General features: G+C 40.0%; 1 protein-coding gene across 1 annotated transcript; it reads right to left on the reverse strand.

Moving 5' to 3' along the window:
• Positions 1-118: 118 nt before the first annotated feature.
• On the reverse strand, positions 119-18,449 carry CD164 (CD164 molecule). Its single transcript, XM_054980447.1, has 6 exons — positions 18,058-18,449; positions 16,756-16,836; positions 9,008-9,088; positions 6,499-6,561; positions 3,605-3,682; positions 119-2,751 (listed from the first exon to the last, which is right to left on the reverse strand). The coding sequence occupies exons 1-6, from the start codon at positions 18,164-18,166 to the stop codon at positions 2,612-2,614; spliced, it is 552 nt and encodes a 183-aa protein (XP_054836422.1). The 5' UTR covers positions 18,167-18,449; the 3' UTR covers positions 119-2,611.
• Positions 18,450-19,462: the final 1,013 nt, after the last annotated feature.

Raw genomic sequence — 19,462 nt, forward strand, 5'->3', positions numbered from 1 at the left:
CAGATGGATGACAACAGTAAAACAGTCACTCCTACAGAACACTGGCCACTTAGCACAAAACATTTCCATGGCCTTTTAGCACATGCTGCAGATGCAAATGTATAGACAGATGCACAGGAACATTTTAGTAATCATTTATTATTTTTGGTTTTGTGATTATAACTTTGTATTTCTTCTACTGAAGACAACACATATGCAATACAGTAAGATCTAACATTCCATTTGTGATGCAATATACTTGCACACCTCGGTTTTTGAAACAATCCAGATGAAGTTTGAAAATCACAACTTACTGCTTTAGAGAGGCCACAGGGTTAGCTGTTCAACACAGGAAGTTTTTTAATTTTTTAAAAACCTCTTATACTTCAAATAGGAGATGGATGCTGTGAAAGTTATTCTAGGTATTTGCAAGTTATCCAGCTTCCGTAACATGACAAAACTGCCAACAAAAATTCACCCATCCATTTATAGAAGTGTAAGTGGAAATCCTTCACAGTCTTAGCCTGAATTTCGGTAAACTGCTGATCAAAACATGATCTAAGTAACCAAGTATATATGCAACAGCATGAAGACCAAGTTATCCTAAATACTACACACACAGCTATATCCTAGCTAAGTAGAAAATGCAAACTTCCTGAATAGCAGGAGTGGCACCTGAATTTCCTGAAGTCCTTGGAAAATAGCAATTGTTGGCACAGGGGCAAGTTTAATGACTACGATTCTCCTCCTCCTATTTCTTCAGACATGAGGCCAAACATTAAGAAAGCTTAAGGCACTTAAAACAGAATTAATAATTTTAAGATCAGTACAAAATGCATGGTTATTTGATGATTTTTAAACAGCAATTATTCCTGGATCAGTAACAATATTGGCTCAATTTTCAATTGTATGTGGCACTGTTTGCATCTTGAACCCTTCTGCTGCAAGCTTGCAAAATAAAGTAAGAGCCAATAAGGAAGCAACACTAAACTGCTTTTAGAAGTCTACTCATCTTAAGGATAAGCTTATGTAGGGTACAAGTTCTCCTTTTCAACAACTGCCACCCCTTTAGAAGTGCATTATTTTATACTTAAGTATTACATTTTATACTATGTTCAGATCCTTAACCTAAAGTTTATGAAACTACAAGAGAGGGAACTAGATTAAGTGACTGCTGTAAGGCCATAAAGACCACCCAATTCAGACACATTGTTTGCTGACAACTGGCTGGTCAATTCACTGTTTCATACACCTGAGCTGATTGTCTTATTTTATTATGAGTGCATTTGCCTGAAAGTTTAAGTTACAGTACTCTTTGCTGTGTATTCTTATAAACAAACTTTTAATGCAACATTATTGAAATGAATACTATTCAAGCTTGAAGGGCTTCAGACTTATACCTTTCCTCACAATAAACTATAAATCCAAATATTGCTATCAAGCAAGCTCTGCTTTCTATGTAACTTCTCTAGTTCCACAAGGGTACATTTAGAAGCCGCACTTAATAGGGAGCCTGTAAACTGGATTTCTAATTTTTTAAACTATGATCCGCATAACCTGAAAAATAAACACCAATCACAAGCTAAAGTAGCTCCAAGTGTTCAACTCTATTGCTATATGGGAACAGAGAATCAATCATATTAGTCATAAAGCCATCAAAAATTGCAGCATCTCTTAAACAAAGCCATCAAAAATTGCAGCAACTCTGAAATATTGGGTAAGGGTAAGCACTAAGAACACCAACTGAATATAGTACTCTCAATGGAGAGAATGCTAATGGTACTTTCCAAGGCAAGTAATTTGAAGGCTCCAAAGACACGGCATAACAAGTAGCACATGAAGAAAGAAAACAGATCTCTTTCCATGTCTATGTTATTTAAAATTAAATTGATCTCTGTGGGAAAAAATGTGCTAGAAATGAAATGACATCCACTGAACCTCAAACAAATAAGAGGGCACAGACACTTCAGTCAGCATACTATTCGTTAAGGCACTGGTCTTTCTCCCCTATGTACAAAGGAAAAAATACATCTCTTTGATGATCAGCTTCTTCCTATGGCTCCATAAATTAGGACACAGTTTTCCTTTTGCTATCATCAAATATAGAAAAAATATGGGCTTCCATAAAGGGGGCGGGGGGGAGAGAGACAGTATTAACTTCAACAAACCTATCCCAATCTCTTAGCAATACACTATATAAGCTATAGTTTTCACACAAATAGTGTTTTATGCCAAGTCATCAGTAGTTCACATTTGAATAACATCGTAAGGGGATATTATAACTAAGGCTAGCTGATTTAACCACTGCAATTATAAAGTTATCTACTGCGACACTGCTGCCACTGAATACAAATCTACAATTGGCATGCTGAGTACAGTGAAAAGGTTCCACAGCAGCAGCCACTAAATTTAATACAGCCAGTAAGGGTTCATGCAGAATATTGCGAGTATTCTTGCAGATTAAGACATGATTCACACAATCTTCTTCCAAGCATGTTGCAAAAATATTCTTTGAAAGAAGTCTTCTTGAAGAATAAGAATATTTTGAATTGCAGTCTTCTATAAGGAATAAAGATGTTTTGATTCAGCTAACCACAGACATTGAGCTATGAGTTCACTGAAAAGCAGCATCCTAGAGGGTATGATAGTTTTGATCTTTGGATTTGCAAAACTTGTACAGGAAGAAGATTACTGCTTGAAGACCCAACACAAGGACAATCCCACCAATAAAGCTGGATGCGTCAAACGTGGATTTGCGGGGTGGTTGCGTACCTGTCAAATAAAGATTTATTTATTAGGGGTTTGTTGTTACATTATATTGCTTTTTGAATCCTAGCTACCATTCCATCAATGCAGAACCAGGAACTGCTCTGCTAACACACAAAGTACTTGTGAGAACAGTTCTTCCTCAAGAGACCTCAGAAAGAGCTACAACTCCTGGATCATTGCAACTTATTTCGTAGTATAGATGGAAACAACATACTGGAAACGAACCTATTATTATTAAACTGCCCTGAGTGGGCGTTAAGTTGTCCTGAAGGGTGGTATATAAATCGAATGTTGTTATTATCATAAATTTATTAATGGTCAGCCTCTCTCACTGAGATTCAAGGAGGAATACATACTGTAAGTGGATACAATATAATCAATAGCTAGGACATTCCCAGAGCAAAAATACAGTTAGGACATTCAATGAAATCAGATACAGTAGGGTATGATAGCTGCAAATTTGAAAACTAGCAGAAAGCCGAACCCATAGATAAAACCTTTCTGAATTAAAGTGTTAGTAATTAACATGACATCTTAAGCAACATTGAACTGCCTAGTAGGAACGTATTTACATCAGCAGACAGTACTCAATAACCTAGACTATAGCTCCTGTCCCTTACCAAGTTCTCTCTTTGAGCTATTTCTTATGACACAACCCTATAATTTGATTAGAAAATCCTCATGAATAATTCAGTCTTCCACAGTTCATGGAATGTAGGAGAGTGGGAGCAGCAGTGTTTGAAACTGAATATTCAAAGGTTGAATTGTCTACCTCATTGATCACACAATATAGTTTGCTTTCACTCATATCAGAAGATAGCCTTACCTTAATATATTGCTATAAATAAAAGAGTACCTGGTATAGTAGTAGTGGTTACTGTAGTATTAGCACTAGTCGTTGGCACTTTAGGTGAAACGGTGTGCGTCGTGTTACCTGTTTTCAAAAGAACATTTCACTTAAGTTGAAACGAGCTGTATTTTATTTAGGGGGTTTTCCGGGCTGTCTTGCCGTGGTCTTGGCATTGTAGTTCCTGACGTTTCGCCAGCAGCTGTGGCTGGCATCTTCAGAGGTGTAGCACCAAAAGACAGAGATCTCTCAGTGTCACAGTGTGGAAAAGATGTAGGTCATTTGTATCTACTCTTACAGAATGACTCAGCTCAACCCCACCCCTCCTGAGTAGATACAAATGACCTACATCTTTTCCACACTGTGACACTGAGAGATCTCTGTCTTTTGGTGCTACACCTCTGAAGATGCCAGCCACAGCTGCTGGCGAAACGTCAGGAACTACAATGCCAAGACCACGGCAAGACAGCCCGGAAAACCCCCAACAACCATCGTTCTCCGGCCGTGAAAGCCTTCGACAATACATTGTATTTTATTTAACTTTAAAATCTCTGCATACTGAATACAGGACAGTGAAAAGGAGCCACCCACAGGCAAGGCAGGGGTTTCTTCATGCTTCAAGGCTTCCCAGATATTTACAAACCAAGAAAACTGCAGCACATTGCCCAAGCACACAGTTATCATCTTAACACTCCATAGCTCCATGAATCTGAGGGTAACTGAGCCTCATGAAGGAGGAGAAAGGAGAAATTAGCCTGCTCAAGACCTTATGCTGAAGTGGAGACTGCATCGCAAGACAAAGCTGGAAGCAGCAGGGAGCTGACAAAGTGTAACCAATATACAGTCACATTTAATAAATCAGAACAACCACATTCTTCTTAAACACTTAAAATAAAGTAATAAAGATGTACAGTTTACACAAATACAATCAACACACATCCACAGTGGGAACCGCGTCCCTCACCAGTCCTATTCAGTGTCCAATATGTTTGTTCCAAACTACTGCAAGGCTTAATATTTCAATTCACTGAAAGAATGGACCCGCCCAGTCCTGGTGGTGAGGCACCAAAAAGAAATCCGTGTCGGGGACCAGTGCTATGCTCCACAGAGGCGGATTCCCGATGTCAAGGCGAAGGGTGGAATACAACAATGGAGTTCCACAAAAAGGGTTCTCCGCCGCCCTACAAGAGTCCGGATTCAGATCTTGTTTCGCGGCAAATCCACTTCATCAGGGGACGGTCTGTATCACACCACAGTCACAAGTCCTACATAGAATTAATTTAATATTTACAAAAGCATACAAAAATTCATACATTAAAAACCCATAAGGACCACTGTTTGGAGTCCAGCACTCACCCAACCTACTGTGTGTCATTAATTCTTGTGCCTAGCTTCAGCGCACATAGAGAGCGGTCAGCGACCGAGTGACCCCACCTCTCCTTAAGAAGCATGGGCTTGAGCACTTTTGTCAGTTTCATCCAGACAGTATTGACTTTTTGTACACTACGGTTCATGTAGTTAGCAAAGATAGACAAGGGGACTTACATAAAAATCTGCTCAGGAGGCTGAGCGGATACATCGCCTAAACACCGTCACACCTGGGGGTCTCAATGCTGACTTAAATTTATCATGCTTTTTGTGAAATAGTTAACAACAGAGTGAACATTGGCAATTGTGGCAGCTAGCTCCTCCGTACCCATGGTATGATGGCAGCAGTAGCATCAATGCGACATTGGAAGCATGGTCACTTTAAATTTTTGGCAAGCCCGTGCTTCTTAAGGAGAGGGGGGGGGGGGTCACTCGGTCGCTGACCGCTCTCTATGTGCGCTGAAGCTAGGCACAAGAATTAATGACACACAGTAGGTTGGGTGAGTGCTGGACTCCAAACAGTGGTCCTTACGGGTTTTTAATGTATGAATTTGTATGTTTTTGTAAATATTAAATTAATTCTATGTAGGACTTGTGACTGTGGTGTGATACAGACCGTCCCCTGATGAAGTGGATTTGCCGCGAAACAAGATCTGAATCCGGACTCTTGTAGGGCGGCGGAGAACCCTTTTTGTGGAACTCCATTGCTGTATTCCACCCTTCGCCTTGACATCGGGAATCCGCCTCTGTGGAGCATAGCACTGGTCCCCAACACGGATTTCTTTTTGGTGCCTCACCACCAGGACTGGGCGGGTCCATTCTTTCAGTGAATTGAAATATTAAGCCTTGCAGTAGTTTGGAACAAACATATTGGACACTGAATAGGACTGGTGAGGGACGCGGTTCCCACTGTGGATGTGTGTTGATTGTATTTGTGTAAACTGTACATCTTTACTACTTTAAGTGTTTAAGAAGAATGTGGTTGTTCCAATTTATTAAATGTGACTGTATATTGGTTACACTTTGTCAGCTCCCTGCTGCTTCCAGCTTTGTCTTGCAATTTTGTTCTGGAGCTGCCTCTCTGCTCTGTCTGAAGTGGAGACTGCAGTCACAGATTAGTTAGGGCAGCTATACTGTAGCACTAGACTGTTGGGATTCAGGGCTAGGTGGGCAGGAAACTACTAATAAAGCCCTAGTGCTCAGCAATGTTGCATTCAATATTTCATTGAGAAGGGGGATTTATCTCTTCCCAGCCCAAATTTCTCATGAACCACCCAATTCTGGCATAGTATTACAGTTGGGGAGTATGAACTTCTCATGAAAAGTTCTAAAAGTGGATGGATAGGGAACAAATGAGACTCTCAAATTCCACCTTCTTGGAAATTTAAGGGGGGGGGTGTCTCACCCATTTCTCTTAATAGATGAGGGGATTAATAATAGCCTAGAACTAGATTATCCCACACATGCTCTAGAAACTTGTTCTTATATCCCATGTCTATGAAGCAAATATATACATATATATGTATTTTTTTTACCTTGAGCAGAGGTGCTGGTTGTGGTACTGGCAGGAGCACTGGCTGTGGTACTGGCAGGAGTAGCTAAAGGTTGTGAAGCATAAGAAACAATTTGGAAGAAAAAACCAGAAGACCCATGTTTAGTATCAGTAGCCATTACAATTCCAAGGATTCTTGTGAAGAAAGTGTAAAATGGGAGGGGGGCGCTCAGGAGTAACCAGTCACTTTCCAAACAATTAAAGATTCTTCCCTTCAAAGTTACCACAGCAACTTCTTCCTTCATTCCATTTTGTGTGAAAGAGGCACATGAAAATATGAACCTTTGTTCTGGATAGGAAAACACCACACACATACATTCACATACATGTAACTTTGCTCTGCTTAGGAAAGGAACATGCTTAGGAAAGGAACATGAGAGCCAGTTTGGTGTAGTGGTTAAGAGCAGTGGGATTCTAACCTGGAGAATTGTGTTTGATTCTCCACTCCTCCACTTGAAGCCAGATGGGAGAGTTTGGGTCAGTCACAGTTCTTTCAGAGCTCTCTCAGCTCCACTCAGCTCACAGGGTGATTGTTGTGGATATATTAATGATATACTTTGTAAACTGCTTTGAGTGGACATTAAGTTGTTCTGAAGGGTGATGTATTATTGTTGTTATTGTTGTTTCTTCCCCTCTGCATCAAAACTGCTACGGACTCTTCCGGGAAAACATAATGGTGACTGTATTTTTCCCCGTGTGACAACCTCTAATTTTAGGTGGTGGTGGTTTGTTTTAGGGAACAGACCAAAAGAAAGGTATCCCCACTCCATGCACTGCACCTGAACTGAAACACTGTAATTTCTGTACAAGTTTTCATTCTGTGAGTGGCTCTACCCACTTAACTGCTGTGATGTGACTGGCAGCTCTCAAGACTTTTGAAAAAAATTAAGTACCTTACAGAAACAAAGTCTACCTGCCCTCCTCTGATGTAAATCACATATATAGGATGAGCCAAAATCATTAACTGCAACTGGTAGGCATATTACCCTATGTGACATCAGTCTGCAAGGTTGACAGAGCAAATCAATATTCAGAGTGGCTAAACAAGCTCAGGGCATCTTATCTTTAGTAGTGTGTATGTCAGCCAAGTGGAGCCATCTGCTATTTCTCAGCTGTTCAGCCAGTAATATAGTATAAACTCACTTGAAGGACCGCCCAGAACATCCATTGGCTGCTGCTGAGCAGCACTCTGAGCCTTACTAAATGCTTTCACATTTTAGAAGGGAGATACAATATGAGGAGTGGATGGACCTTGCAGAGTGTATGATAATTGCTGGTTCATCTATTTAAGTTTTTAGAATCTCTGCAGTTCTATTTTAATCCTTTTAAGAAAGAGAACATTAATTAACATTAAAAAGAGAACATTAACTAATCATCAAAATAGGTCTATGTAAACTCTCAGCAGAAAAATGGGCATGTTACAAGCTCAAACCTAAATACACTTCAGAAATATCACCAAGGCACTATTTGGAAGTTCTTAATAGAGAGTACACTACATACATGTCCCTACAAAGAACAGAGTAAGGGCTACAATCAAAATGCTAATATGCTCATATTCTGTGCTCCTGAGAGTTTATAACTTAACTGGCTACGTCCAGTAAAGGACTGAAAGGTGGAAAATTAACAGTGCAATCCTATGCAGAGTTACTCCAGTCTAAGCCCGTTGAAGTCAATGGACTTAGACTGGAGTAACTCTCCATAGGAGTGCACTGTTAGAACAGTAGATACTAAGGGTATACAAGATAATTCACCACTTGAAGCAGTTGATAACATATGTCATAATGAGGTTTTCTTCCCACAGTAATGGGAAATCACAATCTGGCGGTGATATAACAGAACATGCTTTATGGTAATAGTCAGCTTTTAGCCACATGGTTAGTGTAATTTATCAGAGCATCTCAAGATCACTGTAAGAAATTACTGGGGCATGAAATAATTACTCCAGTCGAGAAAGACACATATTGCCAAGGGGGCAGCATTCCAACAACCATACTACAACCCAGACAGGTAATTGTATATAAATTAGTAAATGCTTTGAGGCAATAAGGGAGTGTTGTAAGATCACCACTCACAAGTAAATGCCTATCCTATGCTTTGAAAGTACACAAAGTATGCAGCCTCTGCACCCACCTTGCTCCTCCACTAGCCCTTCCTATGTACTAGAATTCTGCATGCTGCAATCGACCTTGGAGACCCATGGATAGGTAAGGAGACCCATGAAGGAATGGATGCAACAGATGCATACTCTCCTGCTGCCTTGGAGAGTTCAAAGGGATAGGAAGGATCTCCAATTACATTCTATCCACTGTAAATGAAAGGATCTATCCAACAATAAGCAGGCCAATTCATTATTTTAATATATATATTATAAAGTCTTTTAGGCCTTGCAGCTGTGGCAGCTTTCCCAGTTGCCTGGTTCCTAAAATAATGAATTTCTTCTGGCACCAATGTAAGCATCTATACATACCATATACAAGAATTTAAATACTTACTTGAACATTGTTCAAGATGATTATAAACAGTACAATTGGCATGTTCTTCTGTTCGATTTGTGCATCGGGACTGATTCACTTCTGTAAAAAAGAAGAATATTCAGTTTATATTTTTTAATGAAGTAAAGCATTTAGCATTTGAGAAATAGTTTCTACGCTCTCCTAAAAACATTTTTACAGCTATTAATTTGCTCTTACTTGTGGTATTCTATTTTTTTCCAGTCAATCTCTCAGTTTAGCCAAAATGCTGTTTGTTTGGAAAACATAGGGGGTAAGGGTTCTCTTTGCTAACCAGAAGGCTGTTAAATTAAGAAGTCTCATCCTTCCATTATCCTTAAATACCTGTGAAAAGCTCCACAAGAGAGATCAAAGTGCAACCACATATAAATAACAATTGCAGAAATGCATGTGAGAAAAGTTGTGTATGCAGCAGAATTTTTCTTGACTTTCTCAAACTATACATTAAAGGAAGACTATCATTTGGAAAATTCAGAAAACAGACCTGGTGTATGCATGTCCCCATGCTTACCAATATGACCTCTTACAGTTATCTAGTTTTTAAAAGCTAAATAGCTCAAGTACCACTTTCCTTAGACTTTTACAGAGCAGGTAAAGAACAGCTTGCCACTTTTAAACTTTGTTTAACAGAGTTCACAGTTCTCAATGATCCCGAAGAAAAATGAAAAGCCTGCAGCTAAAGAACTGGGTGGTTAATTTGGATCCCATTCTCCTGCTTCTTGGCCTTTGTCATCCCTTTAAGACAGCATCAATAGCCCCACACAGCAGATACTGCAACATCAGTAACTGCGATAACCAAGAACATTCCTCTTCCATGCAATCTTAAAGGAACAGTTCATTTGGCAGTCCTAATAAAAGGTATTATGTGGGTTGTGTTCTGGCTTTTTAAAATTAAGTTTGGGTCCACTACAGCTGCTCTCAGCTTCTTTCTAAGTTCTAAGATGACCTAGCAATCCTAGGCCCTCTTTGGTGTCCTGGCCTACAGCAACTAAACTTTCCTCGTTTGGCTGCTTTTTCTTCCAACAATTTACAGCCTCACCTGTTTCTTGCCCATATGAGGTTCTGCAAATTTTACTTGTATCCTCCTTTCTTCCACTCCATCTCTTCACTACTGATGGCTCCTTCAACAAGTTACCTGATTGTACTCCCTTTAGATAGCCTGTCCCTCTGCCAGACTTCTCTAACAACTATACCCCACTCCTGCACTGCATTCAACTTTTCCAGCCCTCAAGTACTATGAAGCTTCTTCAAGGCCTCTTTTTGCCTTAATTCTAAAATGTCCTCTGCAAACACTTAGGTAGAATTGCTTCCTGCATATCTAAGATAGTCACACCATCCAAGCTAGTAATAGAAGTGCCACTATTTTGTTCTCATGGCAACAATATATCAGAGTCCAGATTCTCCTCTCCAAATAGCAGGCAGGTAGAGGCTCATGCAAGTAAATGTTCCAATACACTGTATAAAGAAATTCCATCGCACATACTAATCAGGCTAGAACACTTCTCCTTGATATGCTAACTGTCAAAATGTTTATGAAGGACTAGTTTTTGTAGGAAATCATTTGATTGTGTGCCTGAAGTTGGTAAGCATGACAATGCACACGTCCTTTCCCCAGATTTGGGGGTGGGGGGAACAAAAGTAGTCTCTGAGGAATAGCAGGGTTAGGGTGCTGGTTAAACTAACCCCTTCCAGATGTTTTCTCACCACCAGCTGCTTTTTTCCTCCCATGGGAAAAGAGATACAGGTAGAGATATGAAGGTCTGCAAAAAGTGCTTTCCCCTGTCCTTCTGCCCAAGAACTTGTTGGGGGGGGGGAGAATTCCTATGAAACGTTTTTTTTGAATGAATGAAATACTGTAAGACATGGTGTTACACATTCAAAATGTGTAGTTATGAAGACTTATGTAAGATGATCTTCAGTGTTAATCTTCAGTGTTAAATTATAGAAATTCCTGTGTATGTTGTAGGCATATACAACACATTTTAAAGATACATTCATTGTTTAAATTTTGTCCACAATAAATATGCTATAAAATAGATGACCGTACACTATTGAAGATTTCATTGTGTGGGATTAGCAAATTTATATTAGTAAAGACTATGGATTAATCATATAGCCATAATATTAAGCTAGCAAGAAGCGTAAGATGGATTCTTTATGTTTTAAAGTAACTGGTCTCTGCTTTTAGCCACCCAAAAAGGGGAAGCACTTTTGTGTTACAATTGTTTTCTCTGTTATAAAGTTTAATCCAATATGCAAATATGCTACCATTCCTTTGAAACTGTATGAAACTAATTCTTGTCCTACTAATAAATTTCTTCTGTTTACTACAAAGCTGGGTGGGGTTTTTGTTTTCCACTTTTTCTACCTCTCAGATGCAAAAAATGAAACAATGTGCTAAGGTCACATAAGAGCTCTCCCAAATATTGCATTCATTCACCATTTTGCCTGCATTTCTAAATTCCATAAATATGCCAACCAGTACAACTTTATATGCTAAACTATAAAGTATACGTTTTAGGGCATTAAGGCAATAAAATAAGGATAGATTTCTTAAGAAAATCTTTTAATTTCACCTAAAATGTGTGTCTCCCCCTCTCTAAGAAGAAAAAAGGATTCCTCCCAACCCCATGGCTTCAAAATTTCCACAAACTTTACTTCTCTATATGGGTACCAGGGGTGTGAATAACAAAACACCAGAGCCAGATACACATAAAAATTGCTGTTTTATATAACTTCTGATTAACTGGAATGGTAACACATATCCAAAATACTTGCAATAACAAAACTCCCTCCCCCGCCCCAAATCCATTTTTCCCTTCAAGTTCCAATGCTTATCAGCCATGCAACATGAGCATTTTTTTCTCCCTACTGATTTCCTGAAAATAGTATCTATCCCTTCCGATCAAACTTTTCCAAGGGTGAAGCAAATCCAAACTGCAGAGAGTTGCCATTCTCTTTCCCCCCACCTTCCCCCCTCCTTGTGGGCTGGAGATTTTTCCCCCCCTTATAAAGTAGAAATGTTTTCGTTTGCTCAGGTGTCTATAGAATTTGAACTCCCCATCTGCACAGGCCTCTCTTGCAGCCCTGAGTCCTTTGCATGAACAGGTTGTAATTGAACTTGCTGAGTTATGCTTTGTACTAGCTGAGATAAGTTTTGCAGAAGGTAGATTCATTGCAGACAGCTGGCTGCTTAGCAACCATTCTGGAGCTTGCAAATTACTTTCTTGCACTTGATTAGGTCTGCAATTCAGCAGCTCTTTGTCATCTGTTGGCTTCTATAGTGGTGCTCCTCCTCTATCCTCTCCTCTCTATGTTTTCCCCCCCACTTCCATTCTATCTCCCTTCCAATAAGATCATTGCAAGAGAGGAGCGAAGCACATTCCCAGCCAATCCCAAGCTGCCATTCTCCTTCTCCCCCTCAACCCTCACTGTGGGCAGGAGAGTTTTTTCTTGTAAAAGTAGGAAGTGGGGTTGCACAGAGGGACCTACTTTGGAAACCTGTCTAATCAATCTGATTTGTTTAATCTGCTTGAATTTTAGGAGGCATTTAGATTAGAGGGTGAACTGTGTTCTGTGCAAATTTGGCGCCATTATCTTAATAAATAGCTTTCCAGATCCATGAATAGATTTCTCATTAAAAATGATTAAATTCGCTGCACAACAAAAAAAGAAAAGCTACGGAAATCCCAAGAATTGACAAATACTCTAAACCAGGGGCGGGCAATTGTTTTGGCTCGGGGGCCACTTTGTGGGAGCGGAGGTTAGCGGAGGGCCGCACCTTTTAAAATGATTGTATTCATTAGTTAAATTTGCATTTCAGAAAAGGTATAAATTGTATCATAAAAATCAATAAATATAAATTAAATAAAATAGTGGTAGTTTTATTCAATTTATTTATTGTGCTAATTTCATATCATCTATAGCTGCAAGCATATTTAATTTTAGAATCAGTTTAAAGAGACAAATGTAGGAATGAAGGAAATCTCGGTTCAAGGCGGATTTTTCTGTCTTGGTGGGCCACAAAAAACTCTGTAGCGGGCCGCATGTGGCCCGCGGGCTGCAATTTGCCCACCCCTGCTCTAAACGAAGATTTAAAGAGAAATCCTACAATCCAAGAACTGAAAACAAAAATAAAAGTATTGCAACATCAAGTCAATGATCTCTTGATGGAAAAAAATAGCAAAAAAAATTAAGTTTGCAAAACAAAACTTCTTTGAAAATGCAAATAAGCCAAGGAGATGGCTAGCATATAAACTGAGAAAAGAAACAGAAAAAAGAATTATAAATGTACTAAGAGATGAAGAAGGATCTGAGAAATATGAGAAAGAAAAGTCTAAAAAAGGTATTAGAAAACTTTTATAAAAAACTGTATCAAAAAGTGGAAATGTCCTTAGAAAAGCAAAGACAATATCTGAAATCAACCTTGATTATAAAACTAATGGAAGAACAGAAGATAACATTAAATGAGGGAAATAATTAAGGCAATTATGAATCAAAATAGAGGAAAAACACCAGGCCCAGGAGGAATCCCCGCCAAAATATTATAAAACCTTTGAAGAACGTTTGTCAATACCCTTCAAACAACTATTAGAAAAGGTTGTTGAGGAAGACAATATTCCAGATACTTGGAAAGAAGCTACTATATCTTTAATCCACAAAGAAAATACAGACCACAAAGAGGTGAAAATTTTTAGATCTATTTCACTATTGAATGTGGACTATAAAATATTTGCCACTATTTTAGCATCCAGACTGAAAAGGATATTGAACCAGGTAATACATCAAGATCAGACAGGTTTTTTACCAAAAAGGCAGTTGAAGAACAATATTAGAATGGTTATAGATATTTTAGAGTATTATGAAGTACACCCAGAAAAACAAATGGCCTTGATATTTCTGGATGCAGAGAAGGCATTTGACAATGTTAACTGGCAATTTATATTGGAACAAATAAAACAAATTGTGCAGAGAATTTTTTAAATATGATTCGAGCAATATATACGGAACAATGGGCGAATATAAGTTTGAATGGAGATTTGACAGAATCCATTAAAATAGAAAAAGGAACAAGGCAAGGATGCTCGTTATCACCACTCCTATTCATTTTGTCTCTGGAAGTCCTAAATAATGAAATTAGAAAAGATAAAGAGATAAAAGGAACAGTAATAAAAGGCGAAGAATATAAGTTTCAAGCTTTTGCTCACGACCTAGTATGTATTTTGGAAGAACCAACAGAACACATTGACTGTTTGATATCGAAAATAAAAAGATTTGGGGAAATGGCAGGAATGAAGGTCAATCAGCAAAAAACAAAGATCACCAAAAATATGACAAAAGCACAAATTAAAGAATTAACAGAGAAGTCTGGATTCCAATGGGAAAAAAGAGTGAGATACCTAGGAATGTATATAACCAATAGAGCTAGTTCACTGAGGGAGGACAATTACCAAAAAATTATTAAAGCAGTTGTGGAGAACTTAAATAAGTGGAAAATATGCATATACCACTGTTGGGGCATACAGCTATAATCAGAACGAATACATGGCCAAGGCTCATGTTTTTATTCCAGACCATACCAATCATACAGAAAAAGTGTTTTTTTCAAGAATTAAATAGAATAACTTCAAAATTTATATGGCAAGGCAAAAGACATAGAATAAGACTTCAAGCACTATGGGAATTAAAAGAGAAAGCAGGATGTGCCTTGCCAGATTGGAAAACATATTACAAAGCCCGTGTACTGGTATGGATTAAAGAATGGATCTTAATTCAGAATATACGGCTTTTAAAGTTAGAAGGGCATGATCTTAAATTGGGGTAGCGTGCATTCCTCTGGTATCAGAAAGCTGAGGTACATAAGTACTTCAAAGATCATGTAATTAAGAAAGTCTTTAATGTCAGTGTGGGAGAAATTAAAACCACAGATTTACAAAAGAATTCCAAAATGGGTGTCACCAGTGGAAGCATTTTCCCACCCAAATTTACTAAACTGGGAGAAAATACATAGGTATGAACAACTGCTAGGGAAAGATGGGAAACTAAACTCAATAGAGGAATTAAAAGAACAGGATATACAGATGGACTGGTGGCTAAGAGCACAAATCGAATCCAGATTTGCCAAAGAAAAACCACAAGGATTCTGTTTGGAATAAATTTGATAAATTGCTATTGGAGACAAATGAAAAAAAATAATTAAATTCTATTTATATCTAATGCAATTGAAAAGGGAAGATGAAGTAATAAAAGACTGCAGGACAAAGTGGGCATAAAATCTGGGGCATGATATAGATCTAGAACAATGGTCACAGATATGTAAGATGAATATTAAAATAACAAAGTCAGTTCCATTCAAATAAAATTTGTATAAAATGTATTATAGGTGGTATGTGATACCGGAGAAACTGGCTAAAATGTATGCAGATACATCCAATAAATGTTGGAAATGTAAAGATAAGTTAGGTAAATTCTATCACATGTGGTGGTCATGTGAAAAGGCGGTGAAATATTGGAAGATGATACATGGGTTACTTCAAGAAGTATTAGGCATGACCTTACCTTTCAAACCTGAATTGTTCTTATTGAATATTATGTCGGAGGGGGGTAGAGAAGGAAAACGGGTATTTGAAGCTTCATGTAATTACGGCGGCAAGAATAATATATGCAAGGTATTGGAAGAAGCTAGAGATACCATTGAAAGGAGAAGAGAGAAAAAAATAGTAGAAACAGCAGAAACGGATGTCTTAACAGATCTGATAAAAGAACAAAGTAGGGGTGATCGACAGAAAAGATCGACACCCTTTTATAAATGGGTTAAATCAAAATACGGAACAAGAAATTAAGTATAGGATATGAAGATAGGAGAGAATACTTACTAGAATCAAGCAGGGTAGCCTTACAGGAAAACTAGGTTTTGAATAAGGAAAACAAGACATAAAGAGGAAGGAGCTGTAGAGATGGAAAATGAATATAATATATAGTTTGTTGTTATTATTGCCTTTGATTTCTTATGAGGTTGTGTTTGATATCCCCTGATGTGATGTCTCTGTGTATATGTATTCTTACTGAAATCAATTTTAAAAAAATGATGGTCCCAAGGGGGGGACACACACAGATTTTACTTCCAAACCAGTAATATCCTATCCAGAAATAAAACAGTAATGGTAAACATTTATCCTCCCAAAGTCTGGACCAGAAAATCTTCTCAGTGCACACCCCTAACAGATACCCATCTTTTCTACCACTTGACAAAAAAACGCAAACAATGATTTAGAGCAAAGAAGACAGCCAAAGCCAAGGTCTAAAAAGCCACTGCCTCTTACAACTTATTTTGTTTTAAAAATCTGTGAAAATATACATGAGGCTATTTGCAAGATGCAGCTGGGTCCCAAACAGTACAGTCCTGAAACAGATGAACTACTTCTGAGAAAACCTGGCCAGAAATTAACTATACTGACAATTATAACTTCTTGCTTTATCCTGTTCAACTACAAGTCTAGCTCAAGCATCTTATTTTTTATTGAATTTTGTATACAGCCATCAGCTGCCTTAGCATTTTAAGATGTGGTCACCAAAGTTTAAAGGAATTCTGAGGAAGCAAGGATATATACATACATTTAGAAATCTGTGTGCTGCCTATGTGCTACACAGATGGCTAACAACAGACTGGAGAATTCCAGAGCTAAAGTTTACAAAGAAACTAGAGTTCAGAAAATTTGAAAAATGTTTACCTTTGCACTCAAGCCAATAACAGCTAGAGTTTGAATTGGTACTATTCAGACAGGAACTGCAGCTATGGCTTCCACATCCGGCTAAAAAGGAAGAACAGGTTATTTGTTTTTTAAAAATCAGATGGTTAATAAGCAACATATCAGTATCTTCAAAATAAGAATTTTTAGACTACAGCTTGCTATACTGCTGTCATCTAGAAGTGTCTTATATGAACTGAACCACAGAAACATTGGAAACTTTTAAAAAATGAAAACAGAGAAAAGGTGTGAACTACAAAACATTACAGTTCATTCCAACTGATGAGGGAAGCAAGTAAAATTGGCAATTAAAACGTTATACTTCTCCCAAAACAGTTCCCAGTCTGCAAATAATCAGGCTTTTGAACAGCAAATCCTAGCACCTTGTTCTTTGGATTAAGGCAAATCTGGTAAATAGTTTCACATCATCAGAACAGAAAAAACAAACATATGAAACAGGAAGTTTTACACAAGAAGCAAGCTGCGTTTTTCTCTACTAGAATATTCCTGAGCTTTCAAAGTTGATGGTAAGGCATGCTTATGTATGAACACTACTCTCTAACGCCAGAATGTGCAGATCAATTATCAGCCTGAGGCCTCTGGAGACCTACCAGCATCAACGAGAAGGAAACCCTTTCCGGAAGCGTCTAGCATCACTAATCTTGCCTCCCCCCCCCCCCCCGCCCACCTCCTGCAAAACTGCCACCTGGAAAAAGGAGGGGCCATTGCCCTGCCTGCAAAGACCCAACTGCTTGTCAAGGATAAAGCAAATCTAATGTTTTTTAAAAAATCAAGCGATTAACCACACATCAGTTGAGCTGGCTTCCACGATTTTTAAAATGTATATATAATTTCTATAAAACGCAGAGGCAGCGAGGGAGAAGGGAGCGTCTCACTCTCCCCACATCAACACTACCCCCCAGACACTGTTACACGCCCCAAACTAAACAGAGGCGGGGGCATCACGAGTTCAGCTTCACATTCTCTTTACTAGGCGACCCCCCCTTTCCCCAACAAACCTCGTGACCCACATTCCCCCCCCCCGGAAAGCGCCGGTTTAGGCGTTGGGCTGCTTCCTTTGAGCAAGCCGGGCGTGGGGCCCTCAGCCCAGGGCAGCACCTGAAGCACAGAGCCCTGACGGACAACGATCGCCTGCGCGCCTCCGCTTCTCCTTCCCGGGACTCTCAACCAGGGCCGCTAAGAGGCAGCACGAAGAGGCGGCCTTCCAGAAGAGCGCCGCTCAGGCAAAGCCCCTCGCTTGGAGCGACTCCCAGCCCGGCTCACCTTCCTCCCTCTCGGCGGCCACGCCGCTCAGGTAGGCGAGGCAGAAGGCGAGGCCCACCAGCAGCAGCAGCGCCCGGCCCAGGGGAGTCGAGAGGCGGCGGGAGCCCATGGCAGCGAGCGGCAGCGCGAACAGTGGCACGCGGCGGAAAGGAAACCGTTGGCACGGCCGACCAGCCCTTCAGCGCCCTCCTCCCGCACGCCTCTTCCGTCACTCCGGGCCCCCTTCGAGCACCGTCGTCACGTGACGCGGCCGTTGAACGAGACGCGCAGCAACCGCAGGGGAGGACGCGCGAAAAGTCTCGCCCGGCACCATCCGCCGACTGCCCTCCTCGAGGAAGGCGGGGCAGGGACTTCGTGGTGGGCGCGGCTGCCTCGTGCTTCGCGTTACATCCGTTGACGCGTCAGGCTGTGCAAAGAGGAGCGAGCTTGCGGTGCAGCCCAAGGAAGGCGCCTTACCAAAAAATCCAGCACGGTTGGTTATTTGTAAAAGCCCATATTGAGGTCATTGATTGGTGGGCCTGAATCTGAGCAAGGACCTAACATTAACTTGGTGCAACGGAAGAAATTGCCAACTCCATTTTCGGAAATTCCTGGAGATACGGCGGCAATATCTGGGGAGGGAGCGCAAGGGGAATTTAATACCCTTCGCCGCCCGAAGCTACCATTTCCTGCAGGGGAATGGATGGATGTAATTTGGATGTAATTTGGAGACAAGTTGTGACTGTGGGCGAACACCAGGCCCCACTGGGAGGTTGGCAACATGCTTGTGACGCTTCAAGCAATGATGAAAGCTGAACACAGGCAGTCAAAATAACTCCAAGAGTTACGACTATTTATTGTTTACATATCATTTTACTTCCAAAGTGCTATGCAACGGTCCTATGAAGTTGAAATAGTCCCAGTTCAGTGATGTGCTGGAGGGATCACAATAATCTCAGAGCCGGCTGGACAGAAGACAACCAAGCTGTTGCTGATGTTGTAACATATGATCCAGGAGGTTTGCCAGATGTTCTCTTGTAATGTTGGAGAGAATCCTAGGGCCCAGTTGTTGGATTGTCATCATCCAGGGCTGAAATCCTGGAATCCTCTGCAACACTGCCAGAGAGTCTGCTTCTATATGATGATGATTCCCCACAGTGCTCTTTACTGCAAGGGCAATGTAGCAACCATATAGGAGTTTTCTCCACGCTTTTTTTGTCTTAGCCTCATAGGTCTGCTGCTCCCCCCACCCATGCCACAGGAGGACTTTTTAAAAATTAGCAGTTGCTAGCTCACTATAGTGCAACCTCATCTTTATACTGATAGCCAAGCAGCTCTGATCTGCGGATACTGAAACCTTAAGGGGGGTGGGGGTGGGGACATGGTTCAGCAATCTCAGGATCCCACAGGATTGCAGAAAAATCTG

The sequence above is a fragment of the Eublepharis macularius genome, chromosome 1 (assembly GCF_028583425.1).
Source record: "Eublepharis macularius isolate TG4126 chromosome 1, MPM_Emac_v1.0, whole genome shotgun sequence".
NCBI lineage: Eukaryota > Metazoa > Chordata > Lepidosauria > Squamata > Eublepharidae > Eublepharis > Eublepharis macularius.